Source organism: Amia ocellicauda, chromosome 2 (genome assembly GCF_036373705.1).
Source record: "Amia ocellicauda isolate fAmiCal2 chromosome 2, fAmiCal2.hap1, whole genome shotgun sequence".
Classification (NCBI taxonomy): Eukaryota; Metazoa; Chordata; class Actinopteri; order Amiiformes; family Amiidae; genus Amia; species Amia ocellicauda.
The window spans coordinates 15,604,250-15,624,766 of NC_089851.1; the positions used below are offsets into that span (position 1 = coordinate 15,604,250).

General features: G+C 40.3%; 1 protein-coding gene across 6 annotated transcripts in view; it reads right to left on the reverse strand.

Annotated features, from left to right (window-relative positions):
* trappc8 (trafficking protein particle complex subunit 8) overlaps positions 1–20,517 on the reverse strand; it is a 59,232-nt gene that overhangs the window by 25,074 nt on the left and 13,641 nt on the right. For all 6 annotated transcript variants that reach the window (XM_066719605.1, XM_066719604.1, XM_066719603.1 and 3 more), the window contains 5 exons: positions 19,972–20,103; positions 18,598–18,822; positions 9,266–9,374; positions 6,253–6,447; positions 337–497 (listed from right to left, as the gene is read on the reverse strand). In XM_066719605.1, coding sequence (XP_066575702.1) covers positions 337–497; positions 6,253–6,447; positions 9,266–9,374; positions 18,598–18,822; positions 19,972–20,103 — 822 coding nt within the window. The remainder of the gene's footprint in view (positions 1–336; positions 498–6,252; positions 6,448–9,265; positions 9,375–18,597; positions 18,823–19,971; positions 20,104–20,517) is intronic.

The window sequence follows — 20,517 nt, forward strand, 5'->3', positions numbered from 1 at the left end:
GACCCAATTAAGCATATTTTCCATATTATTTCAATAATTAAAAATAAAACATTCAGACCAACATGGTACTTGTAATTCAACAATCAGCTGAATCAGTTGAGCGGACCAATGAGCGAGCTAAAAGCAAAAGGACAGTGCAAGTACCCCAGCTACTTCTAGGACATTAAATCTATTGAGGTACGGCAGTGACAGAAAAAGTGCTCAGAATTATTATAGGCACCACCTTCCACATTCGCATTAAAACTCAGATTCATGGTTATACATTTTACATCTATTAACACTGAGCAAACTACATAATTTGAACAGCATGCAACATCACACTTCTTGAGGGATTACCTTCATATGTGCATCCTTCTCATTACTAATCACCTCCTTAGCCTCCCCATTCTGAAGTCGACAGAAGTCTTTGGGTTGGAACTTCCATAAAAGTGAAAGGTCAGTGAGGACCAGTGGAACCTTCAGAGGGTTTTTGAAGACTACTTCAACAATGATGGGTTCTAAAGTAAACCAAAACAAATGTTAAAACTTTAAAATACCTTATGAAATCATAGAGAATGTAAGGTCAAATACATTTTTCTCCATGCTACCAGTCGTAGATCTGAAATTTCCCTGGAAATATTAAGTCCTGCACAATTCAAGGGCACCTCTACACATGGACTTTATCACCATTTAAAACACCCAAAATATTCAGATTTGTTTAAAAGACTTGTATCAGCCTTAAAATATTAACCTCAGCTTTAACCTTAACCACTCTAATTGGATTGGGTTGGGTTCCTGCAGGTTTTCAATGTACCATTCAATTACCATGTAATTAAGAGCTGGAAATGAATGGTGATCCAACTTATTATTCAAATTTCAATTAAGTTCAAGTTCAATTAAGTAATTAAGAAGGTGAAACAAAATCTAGAGAACATTGCAGCCTACAAGGACTGGAGATGCCCATATTTGTTATATACAGTTAGAATACTTCTTTAAAATTCCAGTAAGCAGAAGCAAAGCTGCACAAACTGCACAAACACCTTTCACATTATGTTTCACTCAATATTATGCACTTTTGTATATATTTAAATCTGATATACAGTTCAAGGGTGTTCATTGAAGATCTATTTGCATTTCAGAGCAACTACAGCTCTGGAAAAAATTAAGAGACCACTGCACAATTATCAGTTACTCTGGTTTTACCATTTATAGGTATGTGTTTAGGTAAAATTAACATTTCTGGTATTTCTCCCAAATTCCAAATAAAAATATTGTCATTAACATTTATTTGCAGGAAATGACAACTGGTCAAAATAGCAAAAAAGATGCAGTGTTGTCAGACCTCGGATAATGCAAAGAAAATAAGTTCATATTCATTTTTAAACAACACAATACTAATGTTTTAACTTAGGAAGAGTTCAGAAATCAATATTTGGTGGAATAACCCTGATTTTCAATCACAGCTTCCATGCATCTTGGCATGCTCTCCACCAGTCTTTCACATTGATGTTGGGTGACTTTATGCCACTTTATGATTTAGTTCAGGTGATCACATAATCAGTACCTCATTCAGTAGAATGAGGTGTGCCTGTGTTGGAATTCAACAGACACTGGAATGGAATGGCTGCCATACATGTAGGGATGCTGATTTAAGAAAAAATGTCAGTGGTATATTCATTTTTTTTCCAGAGCTGTATTTGAATGCAGTGTTTCAATGAGATACTAATGCAATACTAATTATCATCTTTCCATCAGTGCATGAGTAATGTACAAAGCTATTTTGATTATAGAGGCTAACCCATCAGAAATTGATATTATTGAGAATGATAGGTTGTGAATGCAACCCCAGTTATCTGAAAAAGGAAGCACTGCCCAAGGGGGAGGGGTTTCTGTGCACTTCCATAGGAACCAGATTGAAAACATCACTATCAAAGCTGCCATTTGCCCCTGCACACTTCACTCAGAACAGGTCCCTTCCCACTTCCTGTTCTATAAAACGTGATGTCAGCGTAGGTTCATCCTCTTTTGCTGGGAGCCAGGACTCTCGTGCGACCTTGCAACCCTTGTGCAGTACTTCCTTTTTCAGATAACTGAGGTTGCATTCGCAACCGATCGTTATCTTTCAAGTCGGAAGCACTGCCAAAGGGGGAAGGGTTACTTTATAACAAAACTGTCGCAAGCAGGAACATTCATGCTGCCTCCGCGCAGCACAGGAAAAATCACGTTCACTGAACGGTACAGAGCAGCCAGCTCCATTGTGCTGTCAAAACAACTACACATATCACGGGGTGCAGGAAGCAGATCATGCACCACCACGTAACACGGGAGTAGTTGTCACCTATTAGCGCAGCTAATGCAAGACAACAGCAGGCTCTACCATGACAATCAAACCGTAACACAATGCAATAATAAACAAACGATATACAGGGTGGCCTCATAAGGCAATGTACCTGTAGGCCACATGACAGACCCTGGGAACACATTGACAGGCAGGAGCAGCTCTCATGTGTGCTCGACTGGAAGGCATAGTCCGGTGGAAGGGAAGACACGTTTCAATAGCTCCATCAGGATGCCCTTAACAGTGGCCGATTGGGAGAGGAAATTAGGAGCCAGAGCCCGTGGGCTACTAGGGCTCAACTGCAGCCAACACCAGATTCACAATGGAAGGGACCAGTCCCATCACATCCAACCTGTAGAACCAGGCATAGCGGCGAAGCCCAAGTTGCAGCCACACAAATGTCTGCCAACGGGGTGCCTTCAAAAAGGTCCCATGTTGTGGCAATGCCGAGGCGAGTGGGCCACCAGGTGTTCAGGCACTGGCGTCCCGGTGGACTCGTAGGCCGCCATTATTATTATTATTATTATTTATTTCTTAGCAGACGCCCTTGTCCAGGGCGACTTACAAAATTGTAATACTGTCCACAATCCAATGCGAGAGGCGCTGCTTTGAAAGCGCCTGGCCCCGTGTCCATGCACCATAAGACATAAACAGTTGGTCTGATTGCCGATTGTCCTTAGTGTGTTCCAAATAGCACCTGAGGGCCCGCACAGGGCAGAGCAGGTGAAGCGGACTCTCTTGCTCTGAAGTGAAGAGAGGAGGATGAAAACCAGACTTAATAGACATGCTGACATAAAATGGAGACGGCACTTTCAGGAGGAACGCAGGGTTAGGCCGTAGCATGACCCTGGAACCATCTCCCACAAAACGGACACACGATGGGTGTACGGACAGGGCGTGTAACTTGCTCACATGTTGAGGTGATTGCCAGCAAAAACAGTCTTAAATGACACTAGTTTCAGCTCAGCTGAGTTCAGTGGCTCAAATGGGGCTTGGGAAAATGCATTCAGCACCACATCAAGGCGCCATGCAGGCAGTGAAGGGGTGCAAGGAGACCGAAGCCGTTGAGCTCCCTTCAGAAACTGCACAGCCAGAAAATGAGACCCAGGGGCTCGCCATCAATCCAGACAGGACATGCGGAGATGGCTGCCAGACACACTTTGAGCATGGATGGGGACTTACCCTGGTCCAACAGCTCTTGTAAAAATTGTAATACGACCCCTATGGGACAATTAATTGGGTATTGACTGCAGTCTTGGCACCAGGTGCTAAACATCCACCAGTAGTAGGAATACTGCGACCTCGTAGAGGGAGCTCTCGCCGACTGAATAGTGGCTATTACCGCGTCTGACAGACCCCAGGCAATCAAACGTAGGACTGGCAGGAAATGACACAGTCCGAGGAATACTGCTTGTAACTCCAGGACATCGATATGGAGGGTCCATGCGGGCTCCGTCCACCTGCCGCCGACACCACGTCCGTCGCAGACTGCTCCCCAACCTTGTTTGGAGGCGTCTGTCATCATCACCACTCAGTGGCAGACCGAGGGTCAAATTGTAAGGGCTCCGCCATCAACGGAGTACCTTCCAGCACGCCAGAGTGACCGTGACTCGGCATGCTTGATCGTGGCAGGGATGCATCTGTAAAGACCTGAACCACCACTGCAGGGTCCTCAATCGGAGGAGGCCGAGGGGGAGGGTCTATGATGCTGCCGCTAGGAGGCACAGCAGCCTCTAGCTAGTGTACACCCTGACGCAAGCTCTCAGTCAGAAGAGGGAGAGACACGCGTGTATGGAGACAACTCTCTCTCTGGCGCCAGCACATAATTGAAGATGTGGACCCCCTGGCAACGCAAGGCTCTACCATGACAATCAAATCGCAACACAATGCAATAATGAACTAACTATATACAGGGCGGAGGTATGTCAGCTGTCCTCCTGACGCATGCCATGCCGGACCGTCGGGGGCCAGGATGTAAGGCCTGTAACAGGGTAGACCCTGGCTAGCTGTCATGCAGGGGGGGCACGGCTGCCACAGGGTGAGCAGCTGCCGTGGCAGGGGCCACCGGTCAGTTTGCACCAGGGGGCACACAACAATTGGAACGGTACGCCTAATGGGCTCGCTGCTGTAAGTGCGTCTCCACTTGACAAACGTTTATGGACACGGGGGCACTGCAACACCAACCAGACGCAACCTTGTTGTTGTTGTCAAACAGAACACTATATTCCAAACACCAGGCGCAGGATACAAATGCCGCATAGGCCTGTAGGCTTAACCACACCATGTGTGCTGGGGTTTCTGAGGACACCGGGTGATGTGGGGTGCCGAGGTTAGTAGGCCACCAGCCAAAGCAGGGCCTAGAATCGAGGCCACACCCGCTGACTATGGAGCGTGGCAGAGCTTGATCCCAGCAAGCTGAGAGAGCGAGATCTCCTACAGCCACAGCAGCCTAATCTTCTGGGTTTCTAAAGCACTTGCTATTATGCACTTTCTTAAACTATGCTTCCTTATGTTCCTGTCCACTTATGTATCGATAGCACTTTCATTCATTTTACTGCAACTTCTCCTATGCCTACCCCTTCCTTTAGCAAATACCTGCATTATATTAGCACTTGTTAGCTCATTGTACTAAGATGTATACTCATTGTATTTTGTACTGATTGTAATACTGCAGTTTTATAATGCTTTAAAGTGTTTCGTGTGTAAACTGTATGTCACACTGAATAAGGGCGTCTGCTTAAAAATAAATAAAAATAATTTAGGGCTGTAGTGGATCAAGTCATTCATTTTAAAAAGAGTGTTCACTGGTGTTGACCAGGGCTGGTTATTTTCGGTAATCTGGACATAATGAGAATACAACCAGTGTGCATGCTCTAATGCCAAATTCAGAAGCAGAAATAGCAATGCTTATTCAATTGTGCCCACCTAAAAAAGTATTATAAATGAATCCATACTGCATAATGCATGTTCTCCCACTTCTCTACTTCTGCATGTTTCAGGATAAGTAGTAGTATTTAATGCAAATGTAGGTCAATGTAGAGAGATTAGCCTGCTTAATGGTACTAGTGCACGGAATGCGTCAATTTATATGCCAAAATGTATACTATGTGTTTTATGTCTTTGAATGTGGAGAGAAAAGAATGAAAACGAGAGCAATATTTTATTACTTTGTCTACTATTTCTGTTGATCTATAGGAGATATGTTGTTCTTATGCTCGAGACTCCATATCTGTTCAGGAATACGGAACATCCTTTAGAACAGTAGTAGCCTTAGACCTAGCTAGAGCCAGCCAAAACTCCTGAAGCCTGTATCGAATCTCAGCATTATCACTTCAGTCCTTGTAACTTTGCTGGAGTCATTACCATGATTTAAGAAGAAATGCACAGGCTTTTGGGAAATGCTACATTAACAAGGACACATGAACCTTAGTAATGGAGAATTGCTTCTTACCTATACAAAATCCTTCACTGTTCCCAAACAAATGTAAGGTTACCTTTTACAATGTGTTGAGGAGTGATAAAACATTTTACCTTTTATCTACTAGCTTTTCATACATAGTGGACATACCTTTAACATTTCGGATCAATGACAGTAGATCACTTTCTAACACCATTGTTTTTCTGTTTTTTTTTTTTTTTTTTTTTTTTTTTTAAATAATTTTCATGACAGGTTTAGTTGCTTAATGATATGAATATTAAACAGAAGATTATGGATAAAATATATAACTACGAAGAAACTGTATAAAATTAAGTTTAACCATCTTGTATGTTAATATACCTTATATCTTATCACATTGATGAATTAACATGTGCTTAAGGTTAGTGTGGAGTTACACATGTATATCTGTACACTGCATCTCAGTCAACCCAAGAATAGATTAATGATGAAGATATATTAAAAAAAAAAAAAAAAAACTCCTTTTTGTAAATATTACCTTCCACAACAGCCATTGGAAACCGCAAATTGTCTGTCTGGCTGTTTAGACAATACTGAGTAGGCTGAAAATTTACTGGGACTGCTCCTCTGTTGACAATGGCAACAACCTGTTCCTCAAGCTCTTTCCACTGTTGTGATAAATCCCTGTCAAACTCCTGGTCCAGGCTGACATGAGTAGCAGCTTGCTTCACTCCTGCAGGGGGAAAATAAATAAGAATAAATAAAGAAGAAGCGATCTGTGCATGACATGTACATCTACACTTGCTACAGAAAGATCTTCCAAAGCAAAGAATCTAGTACATAGCTAGCTTTTAAGGACATCTGTGTAATATTAGTTAATGGCAATATTACCCATACAAGTTTGAGATCAAGAATATATATATTCTCAACACTTCTTTCATCTCCATTTACTTATTGTATTCCAATAATATAAATATTACATGGGCAAGATTCACAGCATGAAGAAAGTACAGAATACATTTCATGAGTATAACTAAAACTACAAAGCAGAAGTTCAAAAAGTATCGAATTGTTTTTGCAGCTTTCAGATGTCAGGTTTGACTCATCTTAATTGTGCTCCACCGATTCCATAATAAATCTGGTAATCTGTGCCTGACTGCACAGTTTGGGAACCTCTGTTCTAGATTAGTGTACTGCTAGTATTTTTACACATTTTATGGCTAGTAATATTGGATACAAAAACTAAAAACACCTTGTCAGAATTGAACAAATATTCTTCATGGTTATGTTAAACTAATACAAATAATTTTACTCTGACATCAAATCTATTCTATAAAACTATTATAGTTTATTTGTTATGGAGATATTTAACTTGTAAAGTGTTACATCAAAATCGATGCTCATTAATGAATAAGCAATTAGAAATTAAATGAAAACCTGAGGTAGTGGATTTAACCTATGACACTATAAGTAATATAATGAGTACCATCTGCAGAAGGCATTGTTAAATGTTCTCAGTTCTATTGTATCAAGACAACTATTCTAACAGACTCATGCCCTCTCTGTTAAATTTAGATTTCCCTTCTTTACTTTTTCCAAAAAAATACCTAAGCTGATAGTTTGATGAGGGATTCTCATACAGGTAGACCTATATTGTTGCATAAAAAGCTTATGCATTTAAAAACACTTAAGACACTTTTCAGTGGAAGGTAGTTGACTACAGCAGCAGACCAAATAATTGAGTGGGGGGGGGGTGAAGATAATGAATTACGGGAAGCCATATACATTTATTTTTTTACCTTGCAAATATTCCTATTGCATATACAGAACTGTCTCACCTACTCACTAGTAAAATGCAGCTTTATACTGACTTGGTATATAAGGAAGCAACTCACTTTACAGAGATTAGTTAAACAAAACTGATGTAGAAGACTGGAGAGAAAAGAGCAAGTGAGACAGTCATTAAGTTGTCCTGATGATATTAAGAGATTGTCTGAAGCCAAAGATTAATCAGAGAAAGATAAGAGGAAATAGAGCTATTGTCATCAACCCCAGGATTCTGGGATGACACCCATGAATGAACTAATCCTGCAAAAGGGAGTTGTGTGTTCTTGATAGTAATTAGCCCAGTGTGCAGGGGTTTAACTTCACCACAACACAGAGGATTATTAAAAGTGTGTGGTTCCGATTATAGGTGATGTTTCATGTGTTGGACCTCTGCCGAGATTTTTTATTTCATTCTCCATATGGTCCATGGGGATAAGAATGATGAAGTCTTCGAGAGGTTTCTGTGGATTATGATCAAGATTTACCATATTTGCTTGAGAAAAACTATACTGTTATAGATCAGTCTTGTGCAATTCATTAGTTATACAGAGTATTACATTGACAGGGCTCACAACTTCACAAACAAAACAGCTTAGTTTGATGCACTTTATGTGAGAAATTCCTGTATATCCATAGTGTCATACGATCATGTAGTTTTGTTTATAAGAGGGCTACACAATTATTTTCTAAAATAACGTCTCTTCATATCTCTAACCCTTGTACTTAAATCACAGTAGATCTACAACAGTCCTTTTGTGTCAAATGAATGATGGACACTATATAGGTATCCCCTCACTGACTCCATCCCACCAAACACAGAACATGTCCAATTGTACACCATGCCATCCAAGATCACTACCACATTTGAAATTTGAATCAGCAATGTGCCGTCCAGGCTGTAGTACCCAACTTATCCCATGTATTATGATAGAAAAACACTATTGTCTACTTGTTGCAATTAAACCTAAAATAGCACTCCAATTAAAACAGGAAATTATGCCAAAAAGGGTTTTCGGTTTTATTCTTTTGAATGAGATCTAATGTTCAACACAAAAATCACATGATCTATGCCATCTTGAGCAAGATCATATCTCCAATGTAAAATCAAAAGGATGACACACTACACTTGACATACATTAGGTTGCATAATGATCATAGGAGGTGTTCTGTAGGATTGAAACACCTATCACCACACTTACAACAATTTCCTCTCAATAGGACAAAACCTTTGCAAACTGATGACAAGGTGTAAATGTGGGAGTAATAAGATAATACCTAACAGCTGTGTGCACGACATTTCATTAAAAATAATAGACTGATTAGAATTTGACCCATCTTCTGTAACCCAAATAACTATCTGAATCACTGTAGAAAATGCCTTAAGTCATCAGTAATCAATGGGTTATATTTTTAATATTCATGAAAGAGTAGTCTAGTAGATAAAACAACTCTCTCAATAATTGTATTACATAAGGGCCTATCAAAACAATGGGGACAAGACAGAAAATCATGGGAAATTCCTGTTGGTTTTTTGTTTGTTTGGGGGGGTCTATAGGTGTGTCCATGGGAGGTGGGGAGGGGGCAAGGTAGAGCATCCCGAGCTACATAAACTTTAAATTAAAATCTTAATATCAATTTTAGGAAAGCTTATAAAGTCAAATAATCTACACAAAATTGTATACTTTACATAAAATACTTTGTGAGATTTCTCAATTGAGATTTACCTTCTGCCAGTCTTCGGTCATGTCCAAAGAAGACACGCGTTGCTGAGCTCTCAATACAAGGTAAAGGGAGCTGTGGCAAAGGACCCTCTGGTGAAAGCTGGCTCACACTCTACAAAAATAAACATAATCAGTTTCACTTCACAGAAAACTGTACATTCTAATAAATTTAGGGCTGGTTTCAAAGACTCAGATTAGCACAAGTCTTAGACCATCCAATGTTATTTCAGATACAGTAGCTCAAAAGTATTGCTAATAGAGGTGTGAAACCAGTTGTTAGTGTAAAACATTGAGGTTTAAAGTGCAGAACACCTACCAAGAATGTAGAGTTATGGCTTTGTCACACAAAACAGGTTTCACAATTAACCCAATTAACTCACGTTAATAATTTGCTAAAGCTAAAGCTACCTCTCAACTTATTCAAGTCTACAAATAATGTAAATGAGGTCAACAAATCCCAGTGTGTAGAATTTCAACTCATATCAGGCAGAGAATCTGTATGAGGGAGTCTTGCTAAAGGTTTATTTGGACACTTTTTGATGTGTCCTGCTCAATCACTTCTCAGCAGATCACATCTGAGGTTTGAGGCCCAAACTCTTTGCTGTGAATCTGGGTCAATGGACAATGTTAGTTCTGCACAGTATGTTAAGATTCCCTAAAACCAACTGCTATCGAAATATCACAGTTGACAAAGACCAGAAGGTAGTAACTTGATGGAAGATTCTAACCCAAATAACATTACCTCTAGACCACAATGATGGAAAGAGTAAAGCAAATTTCCAGAGGCCAACACCACCAAGTATACAAAAGCAAGAGGTCAACAAAGGATGAAGTGAAACAGACAAAGGGCAAAAATGGAAGAATCTTGGAAAACGATCAAGATGTGGCAAATGTTCTAAACGAGTATTTCACAGATGTTTTTACAAAAGAAAAAACAGATAACATGCCACAGGTTAACAACCAGTCCAGTCAAACCCTAAGAGAGATAAGGAAAAATGAGGAGGAGGTACTACAGGGACTAGCAGAATTAAAAACAAACAAATCACCAGGGCCAGATGGTGCAATTCCAACAGTACTGGGAAATGTATACACATCTAACTCAAATATTCCAAATGACACTTAGAACAAGGGATGTGCCAACTGACTGGAAGACAGCAAATGTCATACCAATCCACAAGAAAGGGGACAAAACTGAACCAGGAAATCACAGACCAATCAGTCTCAACTGCAATACTTGTAAAATGCTGGAAAAAGTTATTAGAGTTATAGAGGAGCATCTTAATGAAAACCATATTCTTAGAGATAGTCAACATGGGTTTAGACAAGGCAGATAATGTCTTACTAAGCTATTAGAGTTCTTTGAATATGCAACTTCAGCTGTAGATCACATGAAAGCACATGATATGATATACTAAGATTTTCAAAAAGCTTTTGATAAGGTTCCACACCAAAGACTGATCCTCAAATTGGAAGCTGTAGGCATTCAGGGTAATGTAAGTAGATGGATTATGAACTGGTTGATGTATAGGAAACAGAGGGTGTCGATTAGAAGAGTTGCTTCTAACCGGAGTGAGGTTGTCAGTGGAGTTCCACAGGGATCAGTATTAGGACCTTTGCTTTTTCTAATCTATATTAATTATCTGGACTCTGGGATTGTTAGCAACCATGTCAAATTTGCAGATGGCACTAAAATAGGTGGATCAGCAGATACAATCTCGGCAGCACAGGTTGTTCAAATGGACTAAGATAATATTCAGTTGTGGGCCGACACCTGGCAGATGAAATTCAATGTGAACAAGTGCAAGGTACTACATGCAGGTAACAAAAACATCCACTACAATTGCACTATGGGAGGAATAGAACTAGATGAAGTAACGCATGAGAAAGACCTAGGATTCTATGTGGACTCCTTACTTTCTCCATCCAAACAATGTGGGGAAGCAATAAAAAAGGCAAACAGGATGTTAGGGTATATTGTCAAAAGTGTAGAATTTATAACAAGTAATGTTAATACTGTACAATGCACTAGTTAGAGCTCATCTGGATATTGTGTGCAGTTCTGGGCTCCACACTTCAAGAAAGATATCGCTGCTCTAGAGGCAGTTCAGAGGAGAGCAACCAGACTTATTCCAGGATTGAAGGGAATGTCCTACTACAGGGGTACTCAATTAGAAACCTAAAAGGTCCACTCACCAAATTTTCCTTGTGTCCAGGGTCCGGAACAGTGATAGTCAAAATCCAAAAACAGAACTCCAACAAAAAAGGTGGTAAATCCCACAAAACGTTCAAACTATGATGTGGTCTGGCCTTATTAGTGTGAAAAGTGACACCTTTTTTGTGCCACCAGCTCTTTAAACTTGGGCATAAAAGGTGTGAGGGCCAGGCGGAGGCACTGATGTAAGTGTTCATTACTGAGGGTGCTCCTGTATTTGTTTTTCACCATATTCATGGTTGAAAAAGCAGACTCACAACAATATGTTGAGGGAAACATGGTGAGAATTGGAAGGGCCACCTTCTGCAAGGAAGGGACACCTGCTGCAGGGACCATCTTAGTCCAGAAGGTGGTAGGGTCACAGAGAGACTCCTGCAGTGCAAGGTTTTCCTGAAGCTCAATTAGCTCTGATTGAAGAGAAGCAGCACTAGCCCATGGGCAGATTTTCAGGGCTTCAGTTGAAAATTCTGCGATGTTTTTGACAAGGAATGGATTTTCCATGCATAGTAAGACTTGTTTTCCCAGAGGGAAATCTCCAAAGCGAGTTTGGAAATTTTTTATCAGCTTGTCCAGGAATTCAGCATGATTGTGATGAGGATGTGTTCCTGCTGTTTGATTTAAAAGCTTTGGGAAGTGAAGCAGGTCCTGCTGTAAGTCACACTTGAACAGCTCCAGTTTCTTCTGAAAGGCACAGACAGCTGATGTGAGGTTGCACACTGTGTTATTTTTGCCCTGGAGCTTCATGTTCAGATCATTGAGATGGGAGGTAATGTCAGATAAAAATGCAACAATTTCAATGTTTTCTTCATTCTGCATAAATTCCACAAATTGTTTTGCTTTTGCACTCTTCTGATCCAACAGAAAGGTTTCCAACTCTTTCCGTAATGTCCAAAAGCGCTCCAGTACCTTGCCTTTACTAAGCCACCGGACATTGTTGTGAAGAAGCAAATCATCAAATTCTGCATTCACCTCTGTTAGGAATGAGCGCAACAAGCGATGCTGCAGAGCAGATGATGCCCTCAAAAAGTTCACAAGTCTCATTACTGTTGTCATGACCTCTGCATACTTTTCTTCAAGACTGGCACACAAAACCATCTGATGAATTATGCAATGATATGCTATTAGGTCAGGGTGATGAGCTCTCAAGCGTGCCACTAATCCCCTCTCTCTTCCAGTCATACATGCAGCTCCATCAGTAGCAATGGAAATAACATGCTTCAGGTCTATCTCTCTGTCTCTCAACATCTGTATCAGTGCTTCATAAATATCATCCCCTCTTGTGTGTCCATGGAGGGCTGTGAGGCCTAACACATCTTCACAGAATTCTCCCTTCTCTTCATCAAAAAATCTGACAAACACCAGAAGTTGTGCGTTGTCGGTGTTGTCTGTGGATTCATCCAAAGCCAATGAAATGCATTTAGCCTTTTTTTGCATTTAGACTTCATTTGGTCAAGTAAATCCTCAGCAAGGACTTCAGTTCGCTTTACAGCAGACAGTCAGACAAAGATATTTGGTTTATTTTTTGTATGATGTCATCTTTTTGAGTTCCCTCAAACAGGGCAATTGCTATTTCATTCATGCAATGTCAGAGAATGGTTTCTTGTGCTTTCCTAAGACCCATGCCACTCTTAATGAAGCTTCAGTTGCACGTTCTTGTTGGGTGGCTGATCTAACTATTACACTGCATGTTGCATGGTATGATGATTGCAGTTGTTTGATTTTTCTGGCTCTTACCTCAGATTTAAGCGGGTAATTGTGGTCAAAGTGTCCGTGCTTTGAGTCATAATGACGTTTCACATTACCACTCTTGACAATGGCAACCGTCTCGTTGCAAATTAAACACATTGGTTTTGTGCTCCCCACCGGCAGCACAAATGCATAACTGTCAGTCCACTCTGTCTTAAATTCGCGATTTTCAGAATCGACTTTTCTCTTTTTGTCAGGTTTTGAGCACGCCATGATTTTCGCTAGCAAGGAAGTACCGCAGATGGATTAACGCCTGCGTTGCGAATGACACACACACACAGCGCGGCCAACGAGTGAGTGAGTTGTCATGGTGATTACAGTTATTACAGCTCCTGATTGGATCTTTGGATTGGACAGACACAGAAGATAGATAAACCACATCTAGTAGGAAAACAATATAGGCGTGAAATCACGCACCAATGAAAACTCGCTTGGATCATGACTAAATTATATAATGTTGATTTTGGCTTCGGTCCAAATTGTATTGCGTCTGGGTCCGAATCCGGACCGTGGTCCGCCTATTGAGTACCCCCGTCCTACTAGGAGAGACTGACGGGAACTGAACTTTCTTTACCCTGGAACAGAGGACTCTAAGTGGGAATTTGATTCAAGTCTTCAAAATCATGAAAGGCATCGACCACATCAAACCAAAGGAGCTTTTCCAGATCAGCAGGGACACATGCACCAGGGGACACAAATGGAAATTGGGCTTCAAGGCATTCAAGACAGAAAACAGGAGACACTTCTTCACACAGAGAGGCGTCACAATCTGGAACAAACTCCCCAGCGATGTGGTTGAAGCTGAAAATTTGGGAACATATAAAATTAGACTGGATAGGATCCTTGGATCACTTAGATATTAATGGACACCAAACAAGCACGATGAATCAAATGGTCTCCTGTCATTTGTAAACTTTCTTCTGTTCTTATACAGCTCTGGAAAAAAATGAAGAGACCATTTAACACTGATTTCTGAACTTGTAGTGGTCTCTTAAATCTTTTCCAGAGCTGTATGTGGGGTGTCCATGACTGATCTCTGTGGGGGGGGGAAAGGCCCAGTATACCAGCTTCCTGAGACTCACACAGAGATTCTATACCAGGAATTGTGTGAAACTGAACAACTGGACTATTATCTACACAATTTGTAAGGGCTATTGCATAAGACAGCATCAAACAGTATTAATACCAATCATGTTTTACAGAGTATGGTTCCAGAACACACCCACCTGATTAGAACATAAGAAAGTTTACAAACGAGAGGAGGCCATTCGACTCATCGTGCTCATTTGGTGTCCATTAATAACTGAGTGATCCAAGGATCCTATCCAGTCTATTTTTAAATGTTCCCAAATTTTCAGCTTCTACCACATCGCTGGGGAGTTTGTTCCAGATTGTGACGCCTCTCTGTGTGAAGAAGTGTCTCCTGTTTTCTGTTTTGAATGTCTTGAAGCCCTATTTCCATTTGTGTCCCCGGGTGCATGTGTCCCTGCTGATCTGGAAAAGCTCCTCTGGTTTGATGTGGTCGATGCCTTTCATGATTTTGAAGACTTGAAAAAAATTCCCACTTAGAGTCCTCTGTTCCAGGGTAAAAAAGTTCAGTTCCCGTCAGTCTCTCAGTAGGACATTCCCTTCAGACCTGGAATAAGTCTGGTTGCTCTCCTCTGAACTGCCTCTAGAGCAGGAATATCTTTCTTGAAGTGTGGAGCCCAGAACTGTATACACTATCCAGATGAGGTCTAACTAGTGCATTGCACAGTGTGTACATTTCTGCCCTTGTTTTAAATTCTACACTTTTGACAATATACCCTAACATTCTGTTTGCCTTTTTTATTGCTTCCCCACATTGTTTGGATGGAGAAAGTGAGGAGTCCACATAGACTCCTAGGTCTTTCTCATGCGTTACTTCATCTAGTTCTATTCCTCCCATAGTGTAATTATAGTGGACATTTTTGTTACCTGCATGTATTACTTTGCACTTGTCCACATTGAATTTAATCTGCCAGGTGTCAGCCCACAACTGAATATAGTCTAAGTTCCTTTGAATAGCCTGTGCTGCCGAGATTGTATCTGCTGAGCCACATATAGTGGGGGAAAAAAGTATTTGATCCCCTGCTGATTTTGTACGTTTGCCCACTGACAAAGAAATGATCAGTATATCATTTTAATGGTAGGTGTATTTTAACAGTGAGAGACAGAATAACAACAACAAAATCCAGAAAAATTCATTTCAAAAAAGTTATAAATTGATTTGCATGTTAATGAGGGAAATAAGTATTTGACCCCTTCGACTTAGTACTTGGTGGCAAAACCCTTGTTAGCAATCACAGAGGTCAGATGTTTCTTGTAGTTGGCCACCAGGTTTGCACACATCTCAGGAGGGATTTTAACCCACTCCTCTTTGCAGATCCTCTCCAAGTCATTAAGGTTTCGAGGCTGACCATTGGCAACTTGAACCTTCAGCTCCCTCCACAGATTTTCTATGGGATTAAGGTCTGGAGACTGGCTAGGCCACTGCAGGACCTTAATGTGCTTCTTCTTGAGCCACTCCTTTGTTGCCTTGGCTGTGTGTTTTGGGTCATTGTCATGCTGGAATACCCACCCACGACCCATTTTCAATGCCCTGGCTGAGGGAAGGAGGTTCTCACCCAAGATTTGACGGTACATGGCCCCGTCCATCGTCCCTTTGATGCGGTGCAGTTGTCCTGTCCCCTCAGCAGAAAAACACCCCCAAAGCATAATGTTTCCACCTCCATGTTTGACGGTGGGGATGGTGTTCTTGGGGTCATTCCTCCTCCTCCAAACACGGCGAGTTGAGTTGATGCCAAAGAGCTCGATTTTGGTCTCATCTGACCACAACACTTTCACCCAGTTCTCCTATGAATCATTCAGATGTTCATTGGCAAACTTCAGACAGGCCTGTACATGTGCTTTCTTGAGCAGGGGGACCTTGCGGGCGCTGCAGGATTTCAGTCCTTCACGGCGTAGTGTGTTACCAATTGTTTTCTTGGTGACTATGGTCCCAGATGCCTTGAGATCATTAACAAGATCCTCCCGTGTAGTTCTGGGCTGATTCCTCACCGTTCTCATGATCATTGAAACTCCACGAGGTGAGATCTTGCATGGAGCCCCAGACCGAGGGAGACTGACAGTTATTTTGTGTTTCTTCCATTTGCGAATAATCGCACCAACTGTTGTCACCTTCTCACCAAGCTGCTTGGTGATGGTCTTGTAGCCCATTCCAGCCTTGTGTAGGTCTACAATCTTGTCCCTGACATCCTTGGACAGCTCTTTGGTCTTGGCCATGGTGGAGAGTTTGGAATCTGATTGATTGATTGCTTCTGTGGACAGGTGTCTTTTATACAGGTAACGAGCTGAGATTAGGAGCACTCCCTTTAAGAGAGTCCTCCTAATCTCAGCTCGTTACCTGTATAAAAGACACCTGGGAGCCAGAAATCTTGCTGATTGATAGGGGATCAAATACTTATTTCCCTCATTAACATGCAAATCAATTTATAACTGTTTTGAAATGCGTTTTTCTGGATTTTTTTGCTGTAATTCTGTCTCTCACTGTTAAAATACACCTACCATTAAAATTATAGACTGACCATTTCTTCGTCAGTGGGCAAACGTACAAAATCAGCAGGGGATCAAATACTTTTTTCCCCCCTCACTGTACACACACACACACACATATACATATATATATATATATATATATATATATATATATATATATATATATATATCACACACGTGTACACAGACACTAACAATCTAAAGATTGGGGTCACTTAGAAATGTCCTTTTTTTGTCCTTTAAAATAACAAAATTGATCAGAAATACAGTGTAGACATTGCTAATGTTGTAAATGACTATTGTAGCTGAAACAGCCGATTTGTAATGGAAACAACTTGTACATAGTCGTACAGAGGCCCATTATCAGCAACCATCAGTCCTGTGTTCCAATGGCACGTTGTGTTTGCTAATCCAAGTTTATCATTTTAAAAGGCTAATTGATCATTAGAAAACCCTTTTGCAATGAATGTTTGCACAGCTGAAAACTGATGTGCTGATTAAAGCAGCAATAAAACTGTCCTTCTTTAGACTAGATGAGTATCTGGAGCCTCAGCAATTGTGGGTTCGATTACAGGCTCAAAATGGCCAGAAACTCAGTCTATTTTTGTTCTGAGAAATGAAGGCTATTCCATGCGAGAAATTGCCAAGAAACTGAAGATCTCATACAACACTGTGTACTACTTTCACAGAACAGCGCAAACCGTCTCTAACCAGAATAGATAGAGGAGTGGGAGGCCCTGGTGCACAACTGAGCAAGAGGACAAATACATTAGAGTGTCTAGTTTGAGAAACAGACGCCACACAGGTCCTCAACTGGCAGCTTCATTAAATAGTACCCGCAAAACACCAGTCTCAACGTCAACAGTGAAGAGGCGACAACGGGATGCTGGCCTTCTAGGCAGAGTTGCAAAGAAAAAGCCATATCTCAGCCTGGCCAATAAAAAGAAAAGATTAAGATGAGCAAAATAACACAGACACTGGACAGAGATTGGAAAAAAGTGTGATGGACAGACGAATCTAAGTCTGAGGTGTTTGGATCACAAAGAAGAACATTCATGAGACGCAGACCAAATGAAAAGATGCTGGAGGAGTGCTTGATGCCATCTGTCAACCATGGTGGAGGCAATGTGATGGTCTGGGGGTGCTTTGGCGGTGGTAAAGTGGGAGATTTGTACAGGGTAAAAGGGATCTTGAAGAAGGAAGGCTCTCACTCCATTTTGCAACGCCATGCCATACCCTGTGGACAGCGCTTGATTGGAGCCAATTTCCTCCTACAACAGAACAATGACCCAAAGCACAGCTCCTATCTATGCAAGAACTATTTAGGGAAGAAGCAGTCAGCTGGTATTCTATCTATAATGGAGTGGCCAGCACAGTCACCGGATCTCAACCTTATTGAGCTGTTGCGGAAGCAGCTTGACCGTATGGTACATAAGAAGTGCCCATCAAGCCAATCCAACTTGTGGGAGGTGCTTCATGAAGCATGGGGTGAAGTCTCTTCAGATTACCTCAACAAATTGACAAGTAGAATGCCAAAGGTCTGCAAGGCTGTAATTGCTGCAAATGGAGGATTCTTTGACATAAGCAAAGTTTGAAGGACACTATTATTTCAGTTAAAAAACGTAGTGAATGACTATTTCCTATTAATTTTGCTATATTTCCTATTCAAACTAACTTCATGCATGTTTTCATGGAAAACAAGGACATTTCTAAGTGACCCCAAACTTTTGAATGGTATTGTGTGTGTATATATATATATATTTTTTGTCATGACACATTGGGTGTTCTTCAGCATACTAACCTTGTAAACATAAAGATATTCTCTCAAGAACGTTCCCTGCTGAGATGCAGTCTGCTTGCTGTCATTGATCAATATATGCCTGAAGGCGGAGACTGCATTTTCCAGTTGCCTCAGAGTGAAAGACTGTCTCCCAATGGTAAAGTTAATATGGTCTTCGGCAAGGGACCAGCCTTTTCCTTTGTACACCTGCATGGCTTGGCAATAGCAGCGTAGGGCATGCCTCTTCTGCAAAATGTAACAGACAGCATTAAAAGTATGTAATAAATACTCAAATCCAAGAACTCTTAAAATCCTGCATTAATAGTGTTAAATTGTTTATTTTAACCAGTGAGGCACTACTACGTATGAGTGAAACCATGGCGCTTCTTATGTTAAATGGACTTGTCAGATCTAAGAGAATGTGAAACTGATAGCAATGGCAGAGAAAAGAGCTTCGAAGCAGTTATGTAAACTGGGATATTCTACTATTGAATATATTATACATTTCAAAACACCAGACCAATAATTACACAAAATTATATTCTGGAGATAAGACGAAGTAGAAAACTAAAATGTTTCTATAAAAATCTTGAGGAACAGAAGCACACCAGATGAAAGTGCACAGTTAGGAGGATGTTGCAAACCATACATTTTCATTATGCATGTTGTAAAAATGTAATATGACAGGCCTGTATTAGCACAGACCCATCACATTATCTTCTTAGCTTTACATTATTTAATTGTATCATCTAGTTATTAAACTGAAAACTTGCAATCAAATAGTCTGTACCTTTAAACTATGTATTTGTACAATATTGGCACTATTAATTAAAATCAGTGTTAACTGCAGATGTACTGTTTATTAAAATTATATATTTATTTATTATTGATATGTTTCTGAAAGTAAATGGACTCATTTATGGGAGTACTAATAAACACTGTAGGTAAATTAGGAGTTCCCTTTTTGGTTTGATTGTGTTTTTTAGGGGAATTTAGCAAATGACCAAACAGCAAGTAATACTGCATATTGTTTGTATTGAAAAAGACACATACTTACACTGAAGAGTAAATATACCAATTATCATTGCATGAAAGCGGATACATTTCTTAAAGTAAATCTAAAAAACAACCATTTCTATTTAAGTCTAATTCAAAATTGCCCCCTACTGACCAGAATGAAACAGAATCAGTGTTCATGCATGTATATTTATATTTATACACAAATGCAACACTTTTCCTTGATTTGGTCTTTAAGTACACAAGTAAATTATAAATATATCCCTCTTGGATTAGATTGTGATAATCAGTGGTGAGATCTGACATGTTTTACATAACATTGGTAAATCACAGTCAGCAATCTTATCTGAAATTAAGAAAATAATAAATAAAACGTACCTGCCCTGCTTTACTGTACCTATGCCCGGCCAGAATCATGTGAAATGCAAACTTGCGCACCATTGGGCTTCTCATGTTTATAAAGCAGTGTGCCGCCTGCTCCAGCAGAAGGGCGCTGCGCAGGTCAGAATCCTAAAGCGCAATAAAAACAGGTTTAATAACAAAGCCATAAAAAAATAATTACTACTACTTCAGGGGATGGGGGACTGGGGAGTATTGTCAAACGAAGAAAACAAATCTAGATGTAAATGAGACCAAAGTTTAGATTTAAAGTTAAAAAAAACTACAAAATTTAAAAACCTGAGAAATATTCACACACAAAAACAACCACCACTTCAGTTCTAATACAAAATAAAATGATTTAACTTAACATTAACCAAGTATCCAAAGTCTTATCATCAGTAAAATGTACTTCAATATAAATAATTTAAGGCATGAAAAATTATACTAAACTATATACTATACTAAACTAAAAATCAAATCTATATGCCCCACAGATCAGCTATTTCAACTCACATTATTCCCTTCTTCCAATTAAAAAAAAAA